Below are 24,704 nucleotides of genomic sequence, written 5' to 3' on the forward strand. Positions count from 1 at the left end.
TATTTGCTTTTAGAAGATGCTTGGCCAAAAAGAGAACAAAATGAACAAATGAGAATTAAAGTAATTTATCACAAGCAGGCATCACCTGCTGACAAATAGCAAAAAACTGAAGTGCTAAGGAGTGATAGCTTTTGAAGGAGCAAATGAGTTCGATCCCACTGGGGATAAGCAAAATTAAGCCCTATTGATTTTATTGGAAATCTTTAAAATACTTTTAAGCTAGGATAAATTAGCAAATGCTCTTTAAAATAATAATAAAAGGAGAGAAAAATTTTTCACTGAAAAGGTTTCCTAGCACTTTTGACTTTTCTCTGTCAGAAGGAACCAACTGGCACAGGCATCTGGGCAAGAAATGGTAAAATGAAGATGACTCTATTTTTAGTGGAACTGATGACTGTGGTGAAATAAAAAGTTAAAATAGGCTGTTTTTAAATGATGATATGGAAGAAGAACATGATAGAAGTTTTACTGAACAAGATTGAGACTGACCTGAAAGTGGATTTAAAAACTATAAGCAGTAAAAATGATGTGGCAAAGGAAGCTACGCTAGTTTTACAAATGAAACCAGCTTTTGTCTTAATAATTAAAAGGGATATATAAATAACAAATACCAAAAGAGTGGCTAGGATAATTTTCCCATATTGGAATAACAAATAGAGTTGATAAAAACTTACAGAATTTTCTGAGAAGAAACACAGAAGAAATTAAAAGAAATAAAGTTCTAAAACATTATTAGAAGGGATCAAAGATTAAGAAGGTTAAAAGTAAAAGGAAGAAATATAAAGTTGTTTTTATTTGATCACAGTCAAAATAAATATGTTGTTATCGCTAGTAACCTTTAATGGATTTTTGCTGAATGAGACTGAATGAGATTTTAAACATACGTATGTAGATAAGAGATGATACATGGGAAGTAGAGTTCATTTGTTATATTTTAAGAGATGATAAATTCAAAAATTATTAATATTTGTTGTGATGAAAAGATAAATTGTTTGTTTATATACAGTATATACTTCTCCTTTACCATATTATTTTTCTTCTCTGTTTTTATTTCCTTTTTCTTTTTTTCTGAATATATATATATATATATATATATATATATATATATATATATATATATATATATATATATATATATATATAATATATATATATTAAGCATATTATATATATATATAAAATACTAATAAAAATTACTATTAAAAATGACCCAGCTGGCCATCATTTATAGTAAAGGAATTGGGACATTAAGAAGCAAGTTATAAAATAGAGATTTATTTGTTGTATTTATAGATCAGAAATCATGGAGGAGTACATGTTGTCATGCCCCTGTCGGAATCTGATTTGGAGGGGGAGGCCGAGCAGCTGACAGGGAGTGGGAGTGTGGCTCTGTTGGCTATGGAAGAAACTGGGAAAGAGCAAAGTCCGGCTAGGCAGAGCAAGGGAGAGGTAGAGCAAGGCAGAGGGAATTTGGAGGAAGATCCAGGCCCACTCCCTCTTCATCCTAGGGCCTGCAGGGAGGAACGGAGAAGGTTCTTCCCTCGGAACATACTTCCGAGGTTGGTAAAATGAGGACCCAGATTGTTGGGGGCAATGTCCTGACACTGTAAACTGCTTAGAGAGATCTGCAAAGCATTATGAAGCAATATATAAATCTAAGTACTACTACTATTGCAATGTGTTTGAACTTCTTAAATATTACATTTTACTTATGCATTACTATTATCACTTTCAAGGACTGCCCCATTCAATTCTGATTTACAGGTAAAGAACTATTTAAAATAAGAAACAGAGGACATTTAAGCAATCCATCAACAGTCAGCACCTAAAAAAACCAGACTAAACAGACATATAGATGACCTGGTGTCACATGAAACAAACAAAATGTTAAAAAGTTATGATGTTTATGTAGTTACTTACCAAGCACATCTAAATTATCTTAAGTAACCAAAATATCTTTACAATCTCCAAGGCATGTCACAACTTTTGAGCACCTAATACAGTATTTCAAAATTGAAAGTTGAAAAATTTGACATGCCTTAGATTTATAATCACGTTATGTTATTCTAATAAATATTATGCCCTTTTGGTAATGTGTAGTTTTCACTCTTTGGGAACAGAGAATAGCTATAATTGCCAAATGTTATCCTCAAGCTATGACTTTTCAGGGTGTTATCATTGTTGGCCTGAAGGGTAACATACAGTATGTGTTATATACACATATACATATACACACACCCACATATTTTTGGAAGTTTGGATAATTTTTTGGGGCAAGATTTGAATAAACCCTTCTGTCAAAGTGAACTTGTACTTTTAATTTTAAATCTTTGGACTTCTTTCAAATGTGCCTACTAGTTCCAATTAATTTATACTTAAATGGTCACAGTTTTGTTTCACACGAGTCAAGAATACTCAAGAGATCTCATTAGTAGTAGAGAGAATAACTTAATACAGCTAAATCTTCAGACATATTCCTTGGGAAATCAAGCAGGTATGCCCCTTAATGTAATTTCTGTTGGAGCAACATAAGTATGACAAAATTAGTTCATTAAGAATTTTGATGAATGTTCTGTCTGGTTAATTATGCACAATACTTTAAACTATATAACTAGAAATTTGTGCATATCGGGGATAATTGGGGTATTCCAATGCTCATCTACAATTCCATAAATTGAGAATTTTCACAGCTAGGATATGAAACTTTATGGGAAAATAACAAGTTACTTTTCAGCCCTTTTTTCTTACATATCCAGAAGCTAGCTTAAGTTTACTTGAGTTTCTCCCCAAAATATCATTAAAATAAAACCCTAGTGCATTCTTATACTATGCAACATTATACCATCATACAATCACTTTTTTTATAAACACATTTTGATAAGTAACCTACATATCAAGATCTTCTGCATTTCAGTGCAAGGAAGAGTGAGCCTTTGACTAGGATGAAAAAGCCAAGCATTCTGAACACTAACAACCATGCTGTGCATTGATACAGGTCCTCAGTATTTTTGGCCCTTGTGACTCAGACCTTGAATTAGAGTCTTGCCTTTCTAAGCCATGTGGAGACATAGAAAAATGTTTCATTGTATAGAGAAAAATTGGGCATAGCCAGGATAATTCATATCACCCTGATACTGGAATCAGAAATGATTATGTCAGCTATGCTCAGAGTTTCTGGAAGGTCTCCTTTAAAAGCAAACTAGCAGTAAAACTTTTGGAAGTTGAAATACACCAATGTACTGTCTTATTAGTACCTCATAACATACTGACCACAAGGAGACAGTAGATTTATTTTTGTTGTTAGATTTTTATCTTGACTTTATTACATTAGAAATCAAGATTTAACATTATACTCTGTGTCACCTCTTTGTATACCATTCCGCCTGCTCTTTGTCTGAGAGAGAGCTCATCTGAGTTCACTTGTATCTGCCTTTTGTCCTAGCTGCACAGGCATAGAGTCCATGTTGTTTATTATCCTCCTAATAAAATGTAGTTAGCTAGATCAGGTTTTCCCCGACACTATCAGGTATTTCCCTGAACAAGTCTCCTTACTGTTGCCAGCTGGAATAATGCTTGCTTCATCCCTTTTTACCAGACAGGATTCCCACTTTCTGTGATACTTACAGGAACACACCCAACACAGCTTCCAACATTCCAGGACAGCCCAGGTTTGCATATTTGAGACTTAATTTGCAATTGCGTTCCACCTAATGCTTGCTAGGAACTGTTCTTGAAGATTAACACTGCCTTCCTCTAGATAACAGGAGTCACTTGGATTGTATCTATAGTTAGATCTTTGCCTCTTATACAGTATATTGTATATTATATATTATATCTATAGCTAAATATCTGCCTCCAGCCTAAGGTGCCAAGGAAAGTCTTGGATTAACCATTAAGCAAAATAATGCAGCAGTATGGAGCATTCCACATTATAGTAAGTGTATTAAAATGTATCACGGCTTTTGGTAGATAAATCACTTAACTCCTAGTACTGTGACCCTGGGGTGGAAATAGTCAGCAGAAAGCAAACAGACACCAATCATTATGGTATATGTTGATACCATCAGAAAGGTATGAAAAGGTAGCAGTAAGGTCAATCAAATAGCTTGTCAAAGCACTCCAGAGGAAATGGCACTGGCTGACTATATGACTATACCACCACCCTTCATCCTTCTGTTACCTATCTGTTTAAATGTTGTTGCCAACATATATAACATGAGGAGTGGGCTTCATCAAGGTCCTCTCTTGCAGTCTGCCAGTAGGAAATCCCGTGACTCACTATAAGTATTTATATTAAAGTATATTTTGTTATTTCTATTTCTCAAATACCTTGGTTTTGCTTTTAGTTAGGGTTTTCCTCACAACCATAAATATATACTTAGGGCACCAATCAATCTACTATTCTCACTCAAGGCTCAAACTATCTTATTTCTCACACATTATGTAAAGATCTAGCTCTCTGGAGAAGGCTGTAAATGCTGGAAAAGATGGAAGGAAAGAGACAAGGATGTCCAACAGTAAGGGGGACAAATTCAGTGAAAGTGGCAATGAGTACACCATTGGAAGAGCTGAAGGACCTGGTTAGGGATAGACCATCATGGAGAAAAGCTATTCATGGGGTTGCTGGGAGTCGGCAATGAATTGATGCCATGTAAACATCATTAAGAACCAAGAGAAGGTGAGGGGGCACCACAGAATTTTACCCTTAGCTATCATGTCCTTAACGCTTTCACTGACACACTCTACTTTACTGTTCAGCACTTAATGAGTCTTAATGTCTTGTCATTTAAGAAATGGAAGGATTGGGGGATACCATTGCGTGCTGTGCTTAGGGCATCAGTTGGCCTTAATCCAGCTGACCAAGGGCACTCTAGGTTTTACATTTTTTGTTACATGAACTCTGCTGATTACTTAAAGACAATAAATAGATTCAATAATAATCTATCTAACACATGCAGGTATTCATTCAAGTTGTCAAATTCTGCTCTAGCAAATAAAAACAATCTCCCAGCCAATTTCTGTTTGAAGATGTTGAATTGTATAGGTATGTAATCGGTTTGCCATACACCAAGATTTGGATCTATCCCGACCCTGAAAAGCTTTGGCAAATTGATTGAAAGCAAAATACATCCCCCTTAGAAATATTGGGATCAGGATGAGTAATGAAGCAAAGACTTTATTACTCCATATATTTTATCAATAAAAACTAATTTTATGAAATATTTTACTGTTTATGAAATTAATATATTTCAATGAATGATTGCTGAAGTAGAAATTTGATCTGATAGTCGTGTTTCTTTGCAACCTCAACAGTCCTGCACATTGTGTATACTTATAACTTCCTAAACTGTAGAATTTTAGATGAAGATAAATTACAACATATATATGCATTTTTTTCTTCCTAAATCTGGCTCTTTCCCTCTGCATCCACTACATTTAATAATATACACTATGAAAACAATACAATCTTACCTTCTGAATAAATTTGAAAAATTGTGGCAGAATAAAATTATTAATTAGTGTGAGTCTTTTTAATATGCAGCTTGAACAGTGAGTTATCACTATGGAGAGTGACAACTCACTGTTCAAACTGGGTATTGAAGAGTCACATTAATTAATAATGGTAAGTTGGATTTGGCGAAGGAAGGGAGGGAGGAAGGAAGGAAGGAAATTTAACATTTTATCTTTGAAGTAGTCATATTATCTCCCCCCCACCCCGGGAAAAAAATGCTTTAAAATACTATGGAAGGAAAAGAGAACTTCAGTGAAAATTGGAGCTAACAAATACTTATTTTGTTAGGTTATTCATTCTCTTATTGTCAAACAATTTGTACAGATAAGTTTAGCTCCTTGGCAATTAATTTTAAATGCTTGGATTTTTTATTTAAAAAAGATATGACCTGGGTGGGATATGACCACAATTGTGAAACACAAAATATTTCCAAGATATCCCAAAGTAAAAATGGAATATCCCAAATCTAATTTGACACAATGAAAACACAATAAAGAGCTTGGCTGAAACTACCAGGTTACAGAGCTATTAAGTCATCCATTTTGTACATTAGAAAATTACAACACAGGCTATATTTAACAAGTGAGCTGCATGTTTTTAGCCTGGCTTCCTTTTAAATCTATCGTTATGACATTAACAAATAGGCATAATAGCCTTTTATCTGTCTGATTTTAGATCTAAATAAGGACTTCAGAAAAACTCTCTTTCTTGTTCTGATTTACTGGTCAGTTCATAATAAGTATATTTTACCATCTTACATTTTTGAATCCTCTGTAAAGTACTTGAAGTTCCTTCTTTGTGAAATTGGTTTGTGCCTCAAGTTGTTCTAATCCTTCCGGTCGATGACATACTGTTGTAATTTCCAATTCATCTTCAATTTTATCTAAAACAAGGACACAGCTTGATTTGGAACACCATACTGTTTGAGAAGTGGTGGAAGGAATTCAGTGAAAACCAAATAATTTGGACATAATTACATATTAAGCTGTATACCCATCCCGTTCCATTTAATGTAAAATCAACACAAGAAACAGGCATTTTGCAGATTTTTTGTAAGAGATATTATCACACAAAATATTATTATTCCACTCATTATTGCACTCCTGTTGTAATACTCTATTCCTTAATAACATTTGAAACATGTTTCAAATTCCACCAGAAGATAAGAGTCTCATGTTCATGCTCACTGATTTGAAAATATTTTCCAACATGCAGCAATTTTTTTTAGAACAATGTCACAAATTGCAGGTAGAACAAGGACCCAACGTGCTAAAACAGAATAGACAAAAAATTGTGAAATCCTCCTCTAGCACACTAATATGGCAATGGGTATTGTTTAACAAATATAAATCACTTCCACACAATATATTTAAGATTAGAACGAACAATTATTACACTCAGCAGGCATGGAGATCCATTTTCTTTTGTTATGCAACAAAAGAGTTGGAGAAGACATTCTAAGTGTTATCAAAGACCAGTGTAAATTCCCTGGAATTATTTTCCCCAATGTATGGCTTTTTCTGTTCAGTGAAGATATAGCAAAAAGGTGATAAGTTCCTGAAATGTATAGGTTGTGAAGTAAATATACCTTGCCTATGAACAACCTCATCAAAAGAAGCTACATTAGCCTTGATGTTATTATTGCTGAATTACTATTCCAGAAGTTAAGTCAGTGCTTATTCGGATAATATGTTTATATTGATGCATTAGTTGTTCTTAATTTTTATATTTGTTGTATATTATTGATATTTCATGATTATATATTGTTCATTTATTTGTATATTGCTGAGAGTCACATGACTGCAGTGGTTTAGGAAACTAAATTATATAAATATTTCTTTAAAGTGAGAGGCAGTGACACCATGGAGAACATATCTTTCCCCCAAAGTCATGATTTTCTGTATAATAATTGAGCACTGCGACTATTCACATGTATCTTGTCCATAGATGGAATAGTAGCTTCCTAAGATAATGAGCAGAGAGCATTTCAATGTAATTAAATATTGTCTTCTATTTTTGATTGCATGTGTTTCTAATTACGATTAAAAGTTTGCATTCAGCTTGGGGACTCAGCTTGTAGCAAAGTGCCTCATTGCATTCTTTGGCCATATATAATTAATTACTTGGAAATCAGAAAGGATGAAAATGAAAGGAAAACATTTTAGAAGCTATGAAGTTGACTTCATGTATGAATATGTAGATCAATATCAATTTAATCTATAGATTTTTTTCACATACATAACCTTTAAAATGGTGAAAAATATGCAGTAAAAGTTACAACTTTCCTTAACATTCATAATTTTTGTAGGCAATTTATATAGTTGTTAAAACAGTTTTTTAAAATTATCCTAATAATGAACTTTGTTAGATAAATTTCTCTAATGCATTCTTCAATGTGAACAATTACATTTTGAATCCAACTTTAAGAAAGAAAGGTGAAATCTTCTTCAAGTCAGGATTAACTCCTGGTAATCCAAGTCTCCATGCATTTTTTTTAAACAATATTGGAATAATATGTCCTCTTCTGGAATGCTTAATCGATTACCCAGTTTTTCCAAGTATCCAGGTATTCACTGGGGATCTTTGTAATAAAAAGGCACAATCTCATTTGGGGCCAGCTTACTCCAGGCCCTGCTAGGATGTGTTGCATTAATCCCTATGTAGCCGAATCTAGCAACAGAAAACAATACATATGGCAAAATGAGCTTTTATCGAATGCAATAGGATGGAGAACCTGAAATTGATAGGCACGTGTGCAGGTTTGCCAATTAGTCCCTCCAGAACTTCTGTGGCTTGACAAACAATAAGATACCAGATTCATTGTTCCCAATGGCCTCAATTCCTTGATAGGTATACCTTCACTTGTTGCCTAACTATTTTTCACGGAGCCTGCAAAGGTACAAGAACCTGTCTAGAGCATAGTCCCATAGAGAAAGCAGCAAGAAGGAATCCTATACATTGCTGCTGGTTATTGGGGTGGATTTCCATCCAGATTTCATGAAAGGAGCAGCTGGATGGATCTTGACCTTCTGGGACAGCAGCCTAAGAAGAATAAGGGGTGAGGGACAAAAGGAGAGAGGGGAAAGACACATGATCAACCAGCAGCAGTTACCTGAAAAGCCCCCTTTCAATTGGAGACTGTTAGAAATTACCCTTTGCATTGCTGCACTCAAACTGGGCATCTGCAAAGGAAAAGTTGCACAGCAGACTTTGGCCAGCAATAGCAGTCATTGGCCTGGAATGCAAGAAAGAATTTAACTGAAAGAAAGGATGAATGTTTTCCCTATGTATGGGACTCACCATTCCTAACTGTGGGAAGTGGTGGAAAAATGGTTGTAGTAATACTAATGAATATTAATAATATAAGAAGATTGTATTGAGATACGGCAAAGGATGCAAAGATCAATAGATATTATATTTGCAAACTCCCTTGCTTACCTGTGTGATGACCAAGCACTTGGCATTCTCAGCTCTTGAAGTGAGTTAAGAAATTGATGTAGGATGAGATACCTATGTGCATTCTAGACAGAGAAGTGTTAGTCATATGGACACTCACCAAATTTGTTGTCATATCCAATTGGTTTTTGTGAGGTATCCTTTTCTTTATATATTCCAATCAATGAATTAGTTAGGTATACCTGATAGGCATCTAGCATCTGTCTAGTCACCCTTGGTGGTGCAGTAGTTAGAGTGCAGTATTGCAGGCTACTTCTGCTGACAGCCAACTGCCTGCAATTTGGCAGATCGAATCTTACCAGGCTCAAGGGTTACTCGGCTTTCCATCCATCTGAAGTGAGTAAAATGCCCCCTTGTTGGGGGCAATAGCCTGACTCTGTAAACCGCTTAGAGAGGGCTGTAAGGCACTATAAAGCAGTATGTAAGTCTAAGTGCTATTGCTATTTAATAATTTATATGCCAATGTAACTTGAGGGTCAGATAAAGGAGTGAAGTGTATGTATATTTATATGTATATAGGGTATTTATAACCTGTTCTAATAGAATAAAGTCAGAACATTAAGGTACCCATTTTCCTACTTAACATACTAAAACAAAAGCTTTGAAAAAATGTGGCCTGGTTTAAGAAAGAGTTAAAAGGGTGCTATTGTATCCTTTCAATTCCACAGGTACAAACATAACAATTAAGTCTGTGTAATTCAGATAGATAGATAGTGTCGTATTTTGTAACAATACTCCTAACACGCGTGTTCTCTGCACACAAACTGCTTTATTTTTTTCTTAACTCCTCCCTTCCAGTTCCTTCGTACTGTGTCACCTCAAAATATGTCCCTCACTACTCTCTGTCTAACATTGGTTCCTCTTCACAGTTAAACACCAACAGGTTCCGTTTACCCTACACCACATCTCCCTTTTCTAGAGAACAAAGGGTAGACTACCTTTGTCTCACCAGACCTTAGAGGATTATTCTGCCTCTTTTGTTGAAGGTCTGTTCCTATCTAAATCATATAACTATCATATAACTATTTACTAATCTAATACACCTGTGTTTAAACTATTCTGCACCTCAGATTTCTTACTAAACTACACATCAACATTAACTCTTTTCACTTTCTCAGTTCACAGATTCAGTCTCTCTGGTTTAACTATAGCTCTCCCAGACCTTGTCCTTGGGGTAGCTGTCACACTAGGAAAGTTTTTAAGTATTTTCCCAGGTGATGTAGAAACTTGTTCACTGTTTGTCTCTGGTAACTCCTGCTGCTCCACCGCTCCTCCTTCACTTGCATGTGTGTGTAAGGGTATCAAGTGCTGATGATTGCGTCTCACCACACCTTTAGGTACATCCACCAGATATGACCTTGGACTCATGTGCTTCTGCAGCACAGTCCCAGATTCTTTTGTATCAGTGACCCATACATGCTCTTCTGGTACCAAATCACTAAGAGGTTTTGCACGATGTCTCCTGTTGTAGTATTCAGTATTCATTTTCCTCTTCTCTCTCTCTTTACAAGCAAAATGGTCAACATCTGGCCATGCTGGGTCTAGCTGAGAGGGAAGAGTTGGCACAGTGGTACGAAGATGTTGCCCCATAAGCAGCTGTGCTGGACTGAACCCACTCTGGAGAGGGGTAGCTCTGTAGGCAAGCAGGGCCAGATAAGGGTCGCTAGCCTTTTTCAAGAGACTTTTCACTGTCTGAACTGCACATTCAGTTTCTCCGTTACTTTGTGGAAACTTTGGACTGCTGGTAACATGTTTGAACCCATATATGGATGCAAAATGAGAGAAATCTTGGCCAGAAAACTGTGGTCCATTGTCTGACATCAATTCCTCTGGAATCCCATGCCGGGCAAAGATTGACTTCAGATGGACAATGACATCAGTTGACTTAGTGTTCGATAGCAGTGCAATCTCGACATATCTGGAGAAATACTCTATCACAACGAAGTATGTTTTCTTTCCAAGTACAAACATGTCAGTCCCTAACTTTTGCCATGGTCTTTCCGGGCACTCAGATGTCATGAGTGGCTCTTTAGGATTCTGATGCTCTTGAATACATGTCCTGCATTTGAGCACCATTTCACTGACCTGCTGACTGGCCACCACAGACTGACGAGCACATTCTTTGCATTTCACCACCCCTTGGTGTCCTTCATGGAGCCTCTCCAACACCTCATTCCTCCAAGTGGATGGGATCACAAGCCTAGTGTCTTTCAGTAGTAATCCATCTTGTACAGTGAGTGTAGCTCATTCTGGCCAGTATCCTCTCAGTGCAGGTTCCTGTTTTGCATGCACTGGCCATCCATCTGCACACAATTTCATGACTCGAGAGCAAATACTATCAGCTTGCAACTGCTCTTTTATGATTTCCATATATGTGTGGCTAACAGGCAAGATGTCTACTACACAGTCCACATATATGTTAGTGCTTTCCATCAGCTCCAGTTGTGCTTTGGACATGTGAGAGTCAATAGGCAAATGTGACAATGTGTCTGCTGTCCAAAATGACTTTCCAGGCACATGCACAATGTAGTAAGAGTAACGCATGAGCCTCATCCTGAATCGCTGAATTCTCAAGGGTAGAAGATCTAGTGCTTGGTCTCCAAACAAACTGACAAGTGGTTTGTGGTCAGTCTCCAGGCAGAAATGCTTTCCTAGGAGGAAATCCCAAAATCTTTCACATGCCCAGGTTAGAGCCAGGCCTTCTTTTTCCACCTGTGCATAGCGTTGATCAGTTGGAATGAGTGAACGCAACGCGTAAGCCACAGGCTTCCATTTATCTTCCCACTCTTGAAGAAGAATGGTGCCCAAGCCATATGATGATGCATCCGCTGACACTTTCATCACTTTGTTCGGATCATACATGGCCAGCACTGGAGGGGAATCTTTCAATGTCTTAAATGCCCTGACCTGTTCCACATCCCAAACCCAGCAGTTTTTCTTAGAAGCACAGAATAGCTGCCAAGAATATTCACAAGGATCCATATTCATATCTGCCATGAGCTCACCCAGACTGTCTGCGCCCTAGGCTTGATAGCAAAGGATTTTTTTTAATATCATGGAAAACATCAGCAAAGTCAGGGCAAGCCTAATTTCAAGACAGATGATATTCCAAAGAGTAGGCGCCACAGCCAAAAAGACTCTTCCTGGGTTCTACCAGATCAAACCCTCGAGCTGATTAATTGCATGTGACAATTAGTCTAATTATACCTTATTTCTTATGCCATTTAGCATCTCTATGAAATTACTGGGAAATTTTCTGTGAGAATTTGGCACTCTGTATCATCATTTATGGAGGATAACCTTTATTTATTTATCTTCATTTACTGGAATGTCAGGGATTCATGGATTCTCTCTGTCAATAATGAAACTATGCCTACATTTAAAAAAAGTTTTCTATAACTGACAAATGAATTGATCTAACAATTAATAATAAACCTATTCTGGATAGAGACCTGTTTTCCCAATGAAATGGACTTAAAGGTTTGGGAAGTTCTAGGACTATCAGTAACAGCCAGATGCTGTGCCTGTTTTTGTAGCTGCATTGCTCTCTTGGATAACTGAGCAAACCATGAGCAAAGTATTTAATGGGGCTGCCTATGAAGGATACTGCTTGATTTATGTTTTTGGGTACAGTTTGAAACAAGAGCCAGTGGTGTGCAGTTATTCAGGTGTTAGGCTGGAAGTTCCAAGGTCAAGTGTACTCCTACCCATGAATACTGTAATCTTTAGGCTGGTCTTTTGCTTTCAGCCCAATGTTAGGGAATTCTTCTTGTGGAAAAAAAATACAGGATGAGTATTATGTACACCATTAAGAGTACTTGGAAGAAAGATGAAATCTAAATAGAAATTTGTTTTATTTTCCTTTAAATATCATATGCCGATTAAGATTGAAGTAGTAAAATTGGCCATGCACATATCTATTCATATAGCTTTTGAGAGAAAAGTATAGATTATTAAAACTATTCAAATAAACTATTGGGTGAAGATATTAAGCATGACAAGATTTCTTTATATTAAAAATTGTAACTTTATTGAAATTATTGCATTTATATGAACAATACATCACAACGTAAACTAACACAAACTTGTCTTCCATTTTAAAATGAGAAATGAAGAATTTATTCCAGTATAATAACAATCATGAACTGTGAATAAAGTGCAACAAGGACAAATTTTGAAGACCATGGAACTGAGCACGATCACTTCATAAATGGGACATAAATAATGATCACAAATATCATATTACTTTCTTACAAACCTCAGACAAGATAGGTTTGTTTCTAAGGTCAGATACCAGATTAATCCTTGTTGGAAGTTACAAATAAATAATGAATTTAAGCTGGATTTTACAGAACCATTAATTGTTTTTAATTTATTATGAATTGTTTTTATTAAATTGGCACCACTTTGGGATTGTTTTAATAAACAGAAATATTTTGTAAAATATTTTTTTAAAAAATCAACTGTTATCAGTTAGATGGCATTTGGCTTCACTTTGGAGAAGTTAAAGACATTTGATTGGTATGCAATACTTACTGCTAAACTTTTTCTTATAAATATTCTGTCACTGAAAACAATGCTCAGTTCTCATTCTGGCTATCCGTAAGTGGTTTAAACTCAGTGCACCCAGAATGGTCTAAGGATCCATTAACAGGAATCTAAAGGTATGATGCGAAACACAATGGCCACTGTGAAAGAGGCAAGTATAACATTTTATCCTGCTGACAAGCTTTTATGCCCAAGCTGTATGCTTTCCACTGTAGTCAAAAAGCTTTTAGGAAATGGACTGAAACTGCTGCTGAGGCATTGCTTGATAACAATATCTGAATCTAGTAACCATTTATCCCAGTTACATCAACCTGTCCCTCCTGGTCAGACAGAATGAGCATGTTGTGGATCCCATTGATTAAAGAATGTTGACAGGCAGGGTTAAAAAAGAAGCTTCTCTGTCATTGCCCTACTGAACATTTTGCCCCTGAGCTGAAATTGGCACCCACTTTGTTGGCTTTCCAGAAGTGTGTTAAGACCTGGCTCTGCCAACTAGCATGGAGATCCTAGAATGGGAGGCAATCCCATGGTGGTTGGTGGCTTCAGAACATTCTTCCCATCTTTTTAACTTTGTTTATTTTTATATGGGTTTTTGTATTTTTTTTTTAACTTATAAACCTCCGTAGTTCACTGATTAATAAATAATCTACCAATATACATTAAAACATGATCCTACATTTTACTCTGATCATAGAACTTTATATGTCATCGTTTGATATGATTATATTACATGATTATATTACTATGATTATTGATTATTATATTATGTAACATGGTTAGATTACTTTGTTGATTGTATGTGCACTGAGAGCTTATGCACTGAGGACAAATTCATTGTGTGTCTAATCACCAGGCCAATACATTTTTCTCTTCTAACATACTCTTTAGGAACCATTTTTTTCTAATCAGTTATGGATTGGATATTATCCTTTTGGGGAGTGTTCACACTTTATTCATCCTACTTGACAGCTCCATTACAAGAAGAGGCAAACAGTCACTTTTGGAGGGCAAGAATGGGTGACATTGCCCTATATTCATTGTAAATGCAACCTCCAGTCATGCTTTCCTCTTGTCATTTTAAATATTCTTTATTCTTTCTCTGATATGTCACCTTGAATGTTCTTGTCAGTGTCATCTGATGTGCCTTACTTTGTTTCAGGATAACCCCAGCAGTTCAATTGCTATTTTGAAGAGAGAGGAATGCCCCTCCACTGAATCAATGCTTACTACATTCATTAATGTCTTCCAAAACTAGACTTTTGAATAATGCTACAATAGCACCATAACTGTAACACCTGCCTAGTAGGTAAAATCGTAGTAGGATTATCTCGACCCCTACTGGTCAGGATTCAGGCCTGGATTTGGGACAGAAATGGCATTGGTCGCATTTTTGCATGATCTCTGGCAGGAGCGGGATGGGGGTAGTGCATCCATCCTTGCTCTACTTGACGTCTCGGTGGCTTTCGATACCATCGACCATGGGATTCTGCCCAGTTTGGGGGATGGGAATGGAAGGCATTGTGTTGTCCTGGTTCACTTCCTTCCTCTGCGGCCACTCTCAGTCAGTGTTGATAGGAGGGGAGAGATTCAGCCCTTGCCCACTGCTTTATGGGGTTCCGCAGGGCTTGGTACACTCTCCGCTCCTGTTCAACATTTATATGAAGCCTCTGGATGAGGTCATCTGTCACTATGGACTGAGGTATCACCAATATGCTGATGATATCAGCTGTATGTCTCGGCCCATGGTGAGTTAAGTGTTGCTGTGTCCTCTCTCTCACAGTGCCTGGAAGCTGTTAGGGGCTGGATGGGGAGCAACGGGTTGAAACTAAACCTTTTCAAGACTGAGTGGCTCTGGGTTTGGGGTTTGTTGGCTCAGGGAGAATTGCCACCAAACAGACCCTGTGCATAATCTAGGGGTTTTCCTGGACTCACGACTCCTGCTCGAAGAGCAGGTGGTGGTTGTGGCCAGGAGGGCCTTTGCATAACTGCGGATTGTACACCAGTTATGCCCTTTCCGGGACCAACAGTCCCTACTCACAATCATTCATGCCCTAGTCACTTCCCACCTGACTATTGCAACGGGCTGTACATGGGGCTGCCCTTGAAGAGCATCTGGAAGGTCCAATTGGTGTAAAATGCAGTGGCCCGCATGGTTTTGTGCAGACCCTCGTGTGCACATTTATCACCTCTCCTGTGGGAACTGCATTGGTTGCCAATTTGCTGCCAGATGCAACTCACAGTGTTCGTTGTTGCCTTTAAAGTCCTTCATGGCTTGGGACCAGGTTATCTGAGGGACCATCTCTTGCCAGTCACATCTACCCATCAGAGTAGGGAGGCAAGGAATGTTGTGGGTCTCATCCCTGAGGAAGATACACCTGGTGGGACCCAGAAGAAGGGCCTTCGCTGTGGTGGCTCCCTCTCTCTGGAACATCATACACCCAGGGATTAGAATGGCCCCCACTCTGGAAAGCGCTGAAGACCTGGTTCTGCCAGAGGGCCTGGGGAACCCAGGGTGGGATGCAGCCCATTAAATGGCTCATGTGATTTGCTGTCATCAGGGCGGGGTGGGGTGGGAATAGGGGGGTGATTTTGTTCTTTATACTTAATTAATTTATTTGATTCTTTTTGTTAGTTTTTATTGTTTTAAATGTAGTTTTATATTCTGTAAGCTGCCTCAAGTCACCATGGGTGAATAGGCAGCAATATAAATTCTAATAATAATAATGATAATAATAATAATAATAATAATAATAATAATAATAATAATAATAATAATAATAATAATAATAATATTGCTCGTTCAAACCTGGCACTTTCCCATTTTTATTATTGGTTCATCATTCCAGGTGTTATTCATGTTTCTTAGGGTTTTTGAAAATAAATCCAATTCTGCATCATTTAACCCAGGGATCCCCAACCTTTTCGGCGCTGCGCCCGGTTCCGGCGTCAGCTGGCGCCAGCGGCCCGGTTCAGCGTCAGCTGGGCGCCGCCATCTTTTTGACGAAAAATCACTTCCGGTGGCGTCATCGGAAGTGATTTTCGTCAAATAATGCGGCATAAGCGCTTCTGGTGAGCTTTTCGGGTAGAAATGGCTTTCTACCCGGAAAAGCTCACCAAGCGCTGGCGCCGCCATCTTTTGACGAAAAATTGCTTTTTTACCAAAAAGATGGCGGCGCCAGCAACCAGCGGCCCGGTAAGGCTTGTTCCGCTGACCCGGTACCGGTCCGCAGACCGGCGGTTGGGGACCCTGATTATTTTATTTGGGCTATTGGGAGTTCAGGGTAAAACCCTTCTATTTCAAGTGCCTGGAAAGATGATGAAATGGTGCAATGCAGGACTTCCATTATGCATGAAGACAAGATGCCAGAGAAAACTAACTAGCTTGGGGGGGCGGGGAATAATAATTAAAATATTCTGGTTTCAATTCAGCAAACTTCAATTTTCAACACATGTGCTATAATTATTTTGCTGTTGTAGGATTTCTGGCTCTGGAATAAGCTGTTTTCACTTAAGTGCAGCCAAGAAAATCTATAGCAATTTTGCTAAGGTACAGTTCTTGATTGCTTTTTTAAAAAAAATTAAGTAACAGGTTCTCCAATTTGGATAACTTTAAAAACCCCTACTTTAGGAGACAATAAAGACCAACATGGCATTAAGAAAAGAAATTTTATTTTAAAGCTGATTATGTGATGTGTATCTGATTTTGATACTTTCTATATATACATTCAATTTGATAATTCAATTTACAAAATTAAAAAAGCAGTTTAAGTGTGCAATGTAGATGTAGAAGAAATAATTTAAATGTTTAGATTTTGTATCAAATTAGACAGAAGTTTTTGGCATCATTTTTTTAAAATTTAAAAGAAAGATGATTTATTTTTCAACTTTTAAGGGGATATATAAATGAAATTTCTACCTAGGCAAGGAAAGAAAATGATTTACATGCACAAATATATATCTGAAATGACTGTCCTTACTTAGAAAATTGCTATGAATTGCAGAAATGGGATGATTTTATCATTAGATAATACCAAGATTTTATATTATATGTGAAATTTATATAAAAAGTATTTATTATTAGATACAAGTTAAGAATAAACTTAGAATTATTTCCCATTTGGCAGTGACGTAAAATGATTGGTTTTAAGATTATCCTGTCTTAAAACCTTGTTCTAACATCTCCTCAAAGCTTGTTTAAATTTTTAATTGCAAGAGAAAAGAGAAAAGTTGTTTTCATTTCACAGCTATAGCTGGCCTCTTTAGTAGATTGAATAAACAAAAGAAAATTCACCAAAACAATATACTATTCCACATCATGCTTATCGTTCTTGCACTTCAAAGACTGTTTTTCAATTCTTGGTCATGACCCCAGTATTTTAATAATCTGCATTTACTTCAATGATTTCTAGTTCACTGGTTAAAATAACCTGATTCAAAGTAATTTTTTAGTGCCCTTAATACTTATGCATATATAGGCATAGTTAACAGTCTACATAATAGTAACTTCATCAGGAAGTCAATCTATCATTTGGATTGTAATAGTGAGGGTACCACACAAAGATCTAGTTAGTTTACTAGCTTTCAGAAATGCACTTTAAAGTCCAATACAGAATACATGTGGAGATCCATACCACCTTACCATCTATGGCTGCAATCCACGTTTCTCCATATTGAAAAGCTGGCAGACTGGGGACATGATAGGGAACAAAGATCTTCAGTTGCAAATCAAAGGTTGGATACACATGATTGCCAAGGTTTTCTTCTGATACAAAGGTAGGCAGGGATAAAAAAAATGCTTCTGTTGTTTGCAGAACAGGCATAAGTTTGGGCTAATTGCAACAAACCACCACCAGAATGAACATAGTGGTGAGAAAGCAATGAGTCTTCCCTGCTTGCAGAAACACTTAAGGAAGAGCTTGCTTGCTCACTGTAACCATGCATAGTTTTACCTCAAATACTTACATGAATTGCATATATGTCTATAACTGGAACACTTCGTGATTTGTAATCTCAGTAATCTGCTTTATATGAAGACCGTGCTCCAATGCTCCATCCATAGACTTACTAGAAATCCATAAAAGGTGTCTTGGTCTTAATAATAGGACTGAGGAAGATGATGGAAAAACTCAGTCGATTAATGCTAAAGTGTTAGTTTGTTTTCTTTGTTAGGAATATTTGCAGGAGCTCATTATTAGCTATTCTGTGTCAACTAACTTTTAATGTATCTGCACATGCACTCTGCAATAGATCAGAAGCATGGTTTGTACCTGTAACTTCTGGGTCCCAGCCTGCATTTCCATTTTAAACAGAACCTTGGTGATGGGAAATCGCAACAACCATTTATTTCATATTAGAATAAAAAGGGGGAAAATTATTTTGAAAGTTAGTCAAATTGATTTAAATTTTACCTCTCTGAGACAGGTAATACCACCGGGCGAATTCTAGGAAAAAGTGAGAAAACAATTTAACAAAAAAGGGCCATAGACACTTTAATCTTTTTTTTTCCCCAAAAAAATGTCAATGTAAAAGTTGATGGGATCCTATTCTTGCTATGAAGAGCCCTGTCTTCTACATGGTATGTTTGGTTTTTGTTCACGGGATATGGACTTTTTCATTTGAATGGCCCCTGCTGTCTTTCCCAGGTAGAGATAACAAATGTGAAGCTTTTCCCTTACATGAAACCACAGGACAATGAATGACAAGACAAAACAGGAAGGCAACAGGCCATCAGCTCATGCAACCATGCAATTGAAGAAAAGGTTCACAAGAAGAAAGAGGGAGCAAAACAGTTGGAGAAGTAATGATTCCTGAAATCATGAGGATCTTTTGAAGATATGAAAGGATATCTTTCATGCAACTTCAAGAGCTTATCAAGGGAATTGGAAAGGTTTAGGGTTCTGTTTTCCAACATGGAAATGTTGAATCTTCTGTTTCTTGTCAGTAGTAGAAAGGAAAAATGACCCCTGCAAAGAAAGCCTACCTCTAGTCAATTCTGATGTTTTTAACCAAAGTGATCAAAAGTATTGTCAATAACTAAAAATGATCCATCTTTTCCTAAAAAGAAATAATTTTTTTTGCAATAAAGCAGGAAAACAAAGAGACAAACAGTATCTACTGTCCATGTTTCAGTTCAAAATCCTGCAAATTAGAATATGATAAGCCTTGGAAACAAAAGTAGAACTAGTTAGAATTGCTTCGAATAACAGTCACATTTTTCCCAGCCTTTGATTTAGAATACATAAATCTGCTTCTACGAAAATCCAGTTGTTTAGTACTGCTTTATGGCCTTTTGGTCTGTGCTATGAATATGAAATTTCACTCCATTTTTTTTCTCTCTAGACCATAACAACCAGCTTTTTCCAATTCTCTAAAAGCTATAATACAGATCTCCTGTGTCTTGTTTATAGGCTTCATTTATCCAAGTGCAACCTGTGGCATTGCATGAATGTGTTGCAATTTACAGCCACTTTGGAATTGCACAAAAATTCTATTAACACTCTCAGTAGGGGCATAAGCAATTTAATCAACCACAAAAAACAGATCCTGTCATTCCTATGAAAAAAGAAACAGCAGGTATACACAAAGGTTGGCAAATGCAGGAAAAAAAGTTTGTACTGTTAACTGCTTGTCATGTGCCTGACTTCTCTATTATTTTTAAGGGCTTTAATTGGTCACTTTGCATTCATATTATAAATTACTAAAGTTGCTGTTATACTGTAACTTGCTAAAGTTGCACATGTGTTGTGAAAATTATTACTACTCAAGCCATACAGAACTCTAGCCAGATAGTTCCCTTACCGAGACATAGCCCTAAGCCATCATGTTTTAGTAGTATGTGAACCGATCTACTGTATTTTGTAAACCATCGTTTGTTTTTTAGATTTAAGAAGGGTTACCTCATTTGCTAAATTGCACATATGCTGTTAAAATTAATCATGATGGACCACATACAGTTATATTTATCAATTTCCAAAAAGGACAACATATTCAAGTTAGCCAATACTAACTTTCTCCCGTGCTAAAGCAACGACAAAATAATAAAACAATTACAGTGAGAATGTAAAAGAGTGTCATATTCTTAATTGTAGGAAGATGAGGGAATTGAAACTACTATTGGTTTTTCTGTTTCAGAAGCATCACTTTTATCCGCAAACAAAATCATTGAAGTTACCAATACAAACACTGGAGAAAATATATCTCCCTTCTTTAAAAAAAAAGTTGTATGAATATTTGGATGAAGATTCACATTAGTAAAGAGATAACACAGAGATGGGGAAAGAAGTGAAAGCAAGGATTATGTTGTGGTTTCTACAGCATTGGACTTGCAGTGATTAGACAACAAATAGTAATAGCAACATCAGCACAAGGTTGGCAAGAATTATAAGCAGAGTAAAACAAAATAGAAGACAAACCATATGAAGTAAAAAGTTTTCATTGGCTGCAGATTACTTTTACAATATGTTTTCCCTTAAAGCACAAAAATAAGTTTACAAACAAATGCTATTTGTCAGCCATTTGTGAGGTAGCTAAGCTTTGCTTCAAAGAGCTGCTTCATGACAAGCTACAAAACTAAGATAATGTTCCTTGTAAAGGCAAGGAGGTGACATAATTTCTTAGTTCAAGCTTTGATTTGTTTTCTTTGGTTTATTTATTGAAGAGATGCAGATGTGTTAAACCCCTGATCATGGCCTCTATTAGACATCTATATGAAAACAACGACAGATTCCTAGAAAGCTATAGAAAAGGAAGAGGAATGACATGATTTTTATGTTTTGTATGATTAAAGGATTACCCATGGATGGCAGACAAGGTATTCAGCAGATTCTGACCAATTCTGGAGAACCAGTAGCAGAAATTTTGAATAGTTCAGAGAACCAGCAAATACCACCTCTGACTGGAGATTTTTCAGTATCCTTCCCCTGCCATGCCCACCAAGCCACGCCCACAGAACTGGTAGTAAAAAATTTTGAATCCCACCACTGATGGATGGGAACTTTTCATCTCTGATTTGTTACTTTGTAATATAATTATTTGTTACTATGTAATGATCTATAAAATGAAACAGAATAGCCAAGTTTATAGGAGATTGAAAGGTAATTCAGGGAATCTGAATTAGATTCCTTCCTTCCTTCCTTCCTTCCTTCCTTCCTTCCTTCCTTCCTTCCTTCCTTCCTTCCTTCCTTCCTTCCTTCCTTCCTTCCTTCCTTCCTGTGCTGGCCATCTCATCTGTTCTATAGAGATTAACTCCAATAAACTTTTCTCAATGAATTTTCAGCAGCTCATATTTGGCATTCTATACTGAAGCAAGGACTGCTATTTTAAAGTTAACTGTATGGTTACTTTTTCTGTATTTTGCTGGCATCTTGGCTACCACATGAGTTATGGACATGAAAACCCTACGTTTCCTGGGGTTGTGAGAAACTTTACCCAAATGCTAGCAATAGAATGGTTATTTTTTTGAATAGGCTTATACAAAATGTTACAAGTCATCCAATGACTTGTTATATGGAAACATGTACTCAATCCCTTACCATTTTAATTTTCAAAAGTGAAAGCTAAGTCACTGCTCCAAGTAGAGGAATTCTGAGCAAATTTTCAAATTGAATGGCAGGGGAACTGCCAAACTCTGTCAAACCAGCTACATGGAATGGTGATTTGGCTTTTCTTTAAGAAAATAGAAATAGAGCAAGAAACACGATCAGCGTTTGGCTACCTTGTTGAATTATACATAATTCTTCTCTTGCGAGTCATACCATTTCCCCCATAATCCCATCAGATCTACTCCAACTTTTGCAGACAGTTAGAAGATTGAGAAAAATAGAGGGGGGTGGTTTATGCATAATTCCACCTTTTAATTAAAGCGATGGGATGGATGTGGGATTTGGCCAGTCTTTATCTGAAATAGCTTATATGTCTTGTTATTTTCAGGTTGTTTAATTGATCTTTATTTAAATGATTCTACTTGCTTTAAAATAAGGCAAACAGTTTGGTTTGTCAGATTAGGGATGTGCAGATGTTGAGTTGATGGTGATGCCATGAAGACACCAGAAAAAATCTTGAAGGGGAGGGGCTGGGGAATTACTTTAGATGGATCTTAAGCTTATTTTGCATTCATTTTTCATTGAGGTCAGTAGGAAATAGCTGTTTAATTTTGCCATTTTGCTGCCAGTTTTCAAGATGAGGAAGTCTGGGGGGGACAACATGTGTTTTCCACATGCTTTAGAGCAGGGTGTCCAACCTTGGCAACTTTAAGACTTGTGGACTTCAACTCCCAGAATTCCTCAGCCAGCTTTGCTGGCTGAGGAATTCTGGGAGTTGAAGTCCACAAGTCTTAAAGTTGCCAAGGTTGGACACCCTGCTTTAGAGGATTACTAATTGCTTAAAATATGTGGATTATAAAACATCTTTCCTTGCCTATTACTTATGATTTCCCTTTAAAAATTATGTTTATTTTCATTTGGTTGAGCAAAAAAAACATGCTTTTTATTATATAAATTATTATATTTCATGCTGCACAAAAAGACTCTGAAACTCTTTATTACATGAAAAATTACAGTATGAAAAACAAAACTTCATTTGCTTTCTCTCTCTTTTTAATTTGGATCCTTCTTGGGGGAATGAAAAGATGCATATTTCTTATTTAAATGTGTCTGGGGTTTTTTCATAGTGAAATCACAACAGTATAATTTGCAGTATTAACTGGTTTTCAAAGTTTGGGTTGCCAATGACAAAACAAACAGTATATTCATTTGGGACTTCCAATGCTAATTTCTTACATTTTATGTAATGAAATAAGATGATGGATTTTAGCTGATAAGGCATTTGTTTACAGCAAAGGTAAAATGAAAGAAGAATTTAGATAGCCATACAATCAAATATGTTTATCTGCATGCAGTTTGAATTAGCATATTCTATTTTACAATCTAGGTGTTAATGTTTGTTATATGTCAGCTAATTGCATTTCATTTCTCTTTTATACTGAATTTGTTATAAGATTCTGTCTGAATGATGGTATGTTCAATAGTAACATTAATTCTCAATACTGGTGTCGTCCAGAGGTGGTATTCAGCAGGTTCTGACCAGTTCTGGAGAACTGGTAGCAGAAATTTTGAGTAGTTCAGAGAACCAGCAAATACCACTTCTGACTGGCCTCACCCCCATCTATTCTCTGCCTCTCAAGTCCCAGCTTATTGGCTGGGTCTTCTTTTGTTGCCCTGCACAGGACAATGGAACTGGAAAGGAGGTTAGTGAGATGGGGATGGGATTTTGCAGTAACCTTCCCCTGCCATGCCCACTAAGCCATGCCCACAGAACTGGTAGTAAAAAAAATTGAATCCCACCACTGGTGTCATCACTTAATAGCGTCTCTGTTTAGTAAGTGTTCAAGGTTATGACAGTGCTGAAAGAGTAGCTTTATGACTGGTCCTCACACTTTTAACCATTGCAGCATTCCTGTGGTCACGTGATTGATTTGGTGCTTCACACTAGAGGAGTGTTTATGATCATCACTTTTTCACGATGATGTGAACACCTTAGACTTGCTTTATACCCAAGCTTCTAACAAGCAGAGTCACTGGAGAATCCAACAGTAAAATAGCAAGTTGTGGTCACATAGTGTCTCACTTAACATCCGTATTGGAAGTTAGGTCATAAGTCTGTCATAGGCATATGATAACTCACTTAAAGATTGTGCTGCTTAGCGATGGAGTTGCCATCCCAATTGGGCTTGTTAAGTGAGGGCTGCCTGTACAGGAAATAATGTTTAGCTGATTTCAGACAACCAGTTATAAAACTCAGTATGAATATCTTTTGATAGAGAGAATGAAACATTACATTCTTTAATAATCAAAGGTATTCTATACCAGCATTGTGAAGCACCTAAAAGGGAAAACATATGTATGTTGGAGACACCTTAAATAAAAATTCTTGGAAATGTATAGCAGCTGTGCAGGGTTGCTACATGGGCCAAAGAAAAGGCAGACCAGCTTTAACATGTTTTTATCATCACACTCTTATGTGATTGCATCATAAGTGATTGCATCACTCTCTTATTCTCAGGCAATGTAACACTTGCCGAGAATAAGGAACACAAGAAGATTCCCTGTATTTCTTTGGATTCTTTGCTAAATCCCTTTAAACAATAGAATACTAGTAATAAAGAATGTAAATAGCCTTAAACAATAAACAA

The 24,704-nt window shown here is 36.7% G+C and overlaps 1 protein-coding gene across 4 annotated transcripts in view; it reads right to left on the reverse strand.

Moving 5' to 3' along the window:
• The window catches only part of KCNIP1 (potassium voltage-gated channel interacting protein 1), a 374,993-nt gene that overhangs the window by 18,291 nt on the left and 331,998 nt on the right, over nucleotides 1–24,704 (reverse strand). For 3 of the 4 annotated variants that reach the window (XM_087955480.1, XM_087955481.1, XM_026685644.2), the window contains one exon: nucleotides 6,271–6,395. In XM_087955480.1, coding sequence (XP_087811606.1) covers nucleotides 6,271–6,395 — 125 coding nt within the window. Of the gene's footprint in view, nucleotides 1–6,270; nucleotides 6,396–18,924; nucleotides 18,958–24,704 lie in introns of all 4 variants that reach the window. The other variant, XM_087955479.1, reaches the window with a different exon arrangement.

The sequence above is a fragment of the Notechis scutatus genome, chromosome 2, assembly GCF_049901735.1.
Source record: "Notechis scutatus isolate UNSWTSFEM ecotype Mainland chromosome 2, rNotScu1.2, whole genome shotgun sequence".
Taxonomy (NCBI): Eukaryota; Metazoa; Chordata; class Lepidosauria; order Squamata; family Elapidae; genus Notechis; species Notechis scutatus.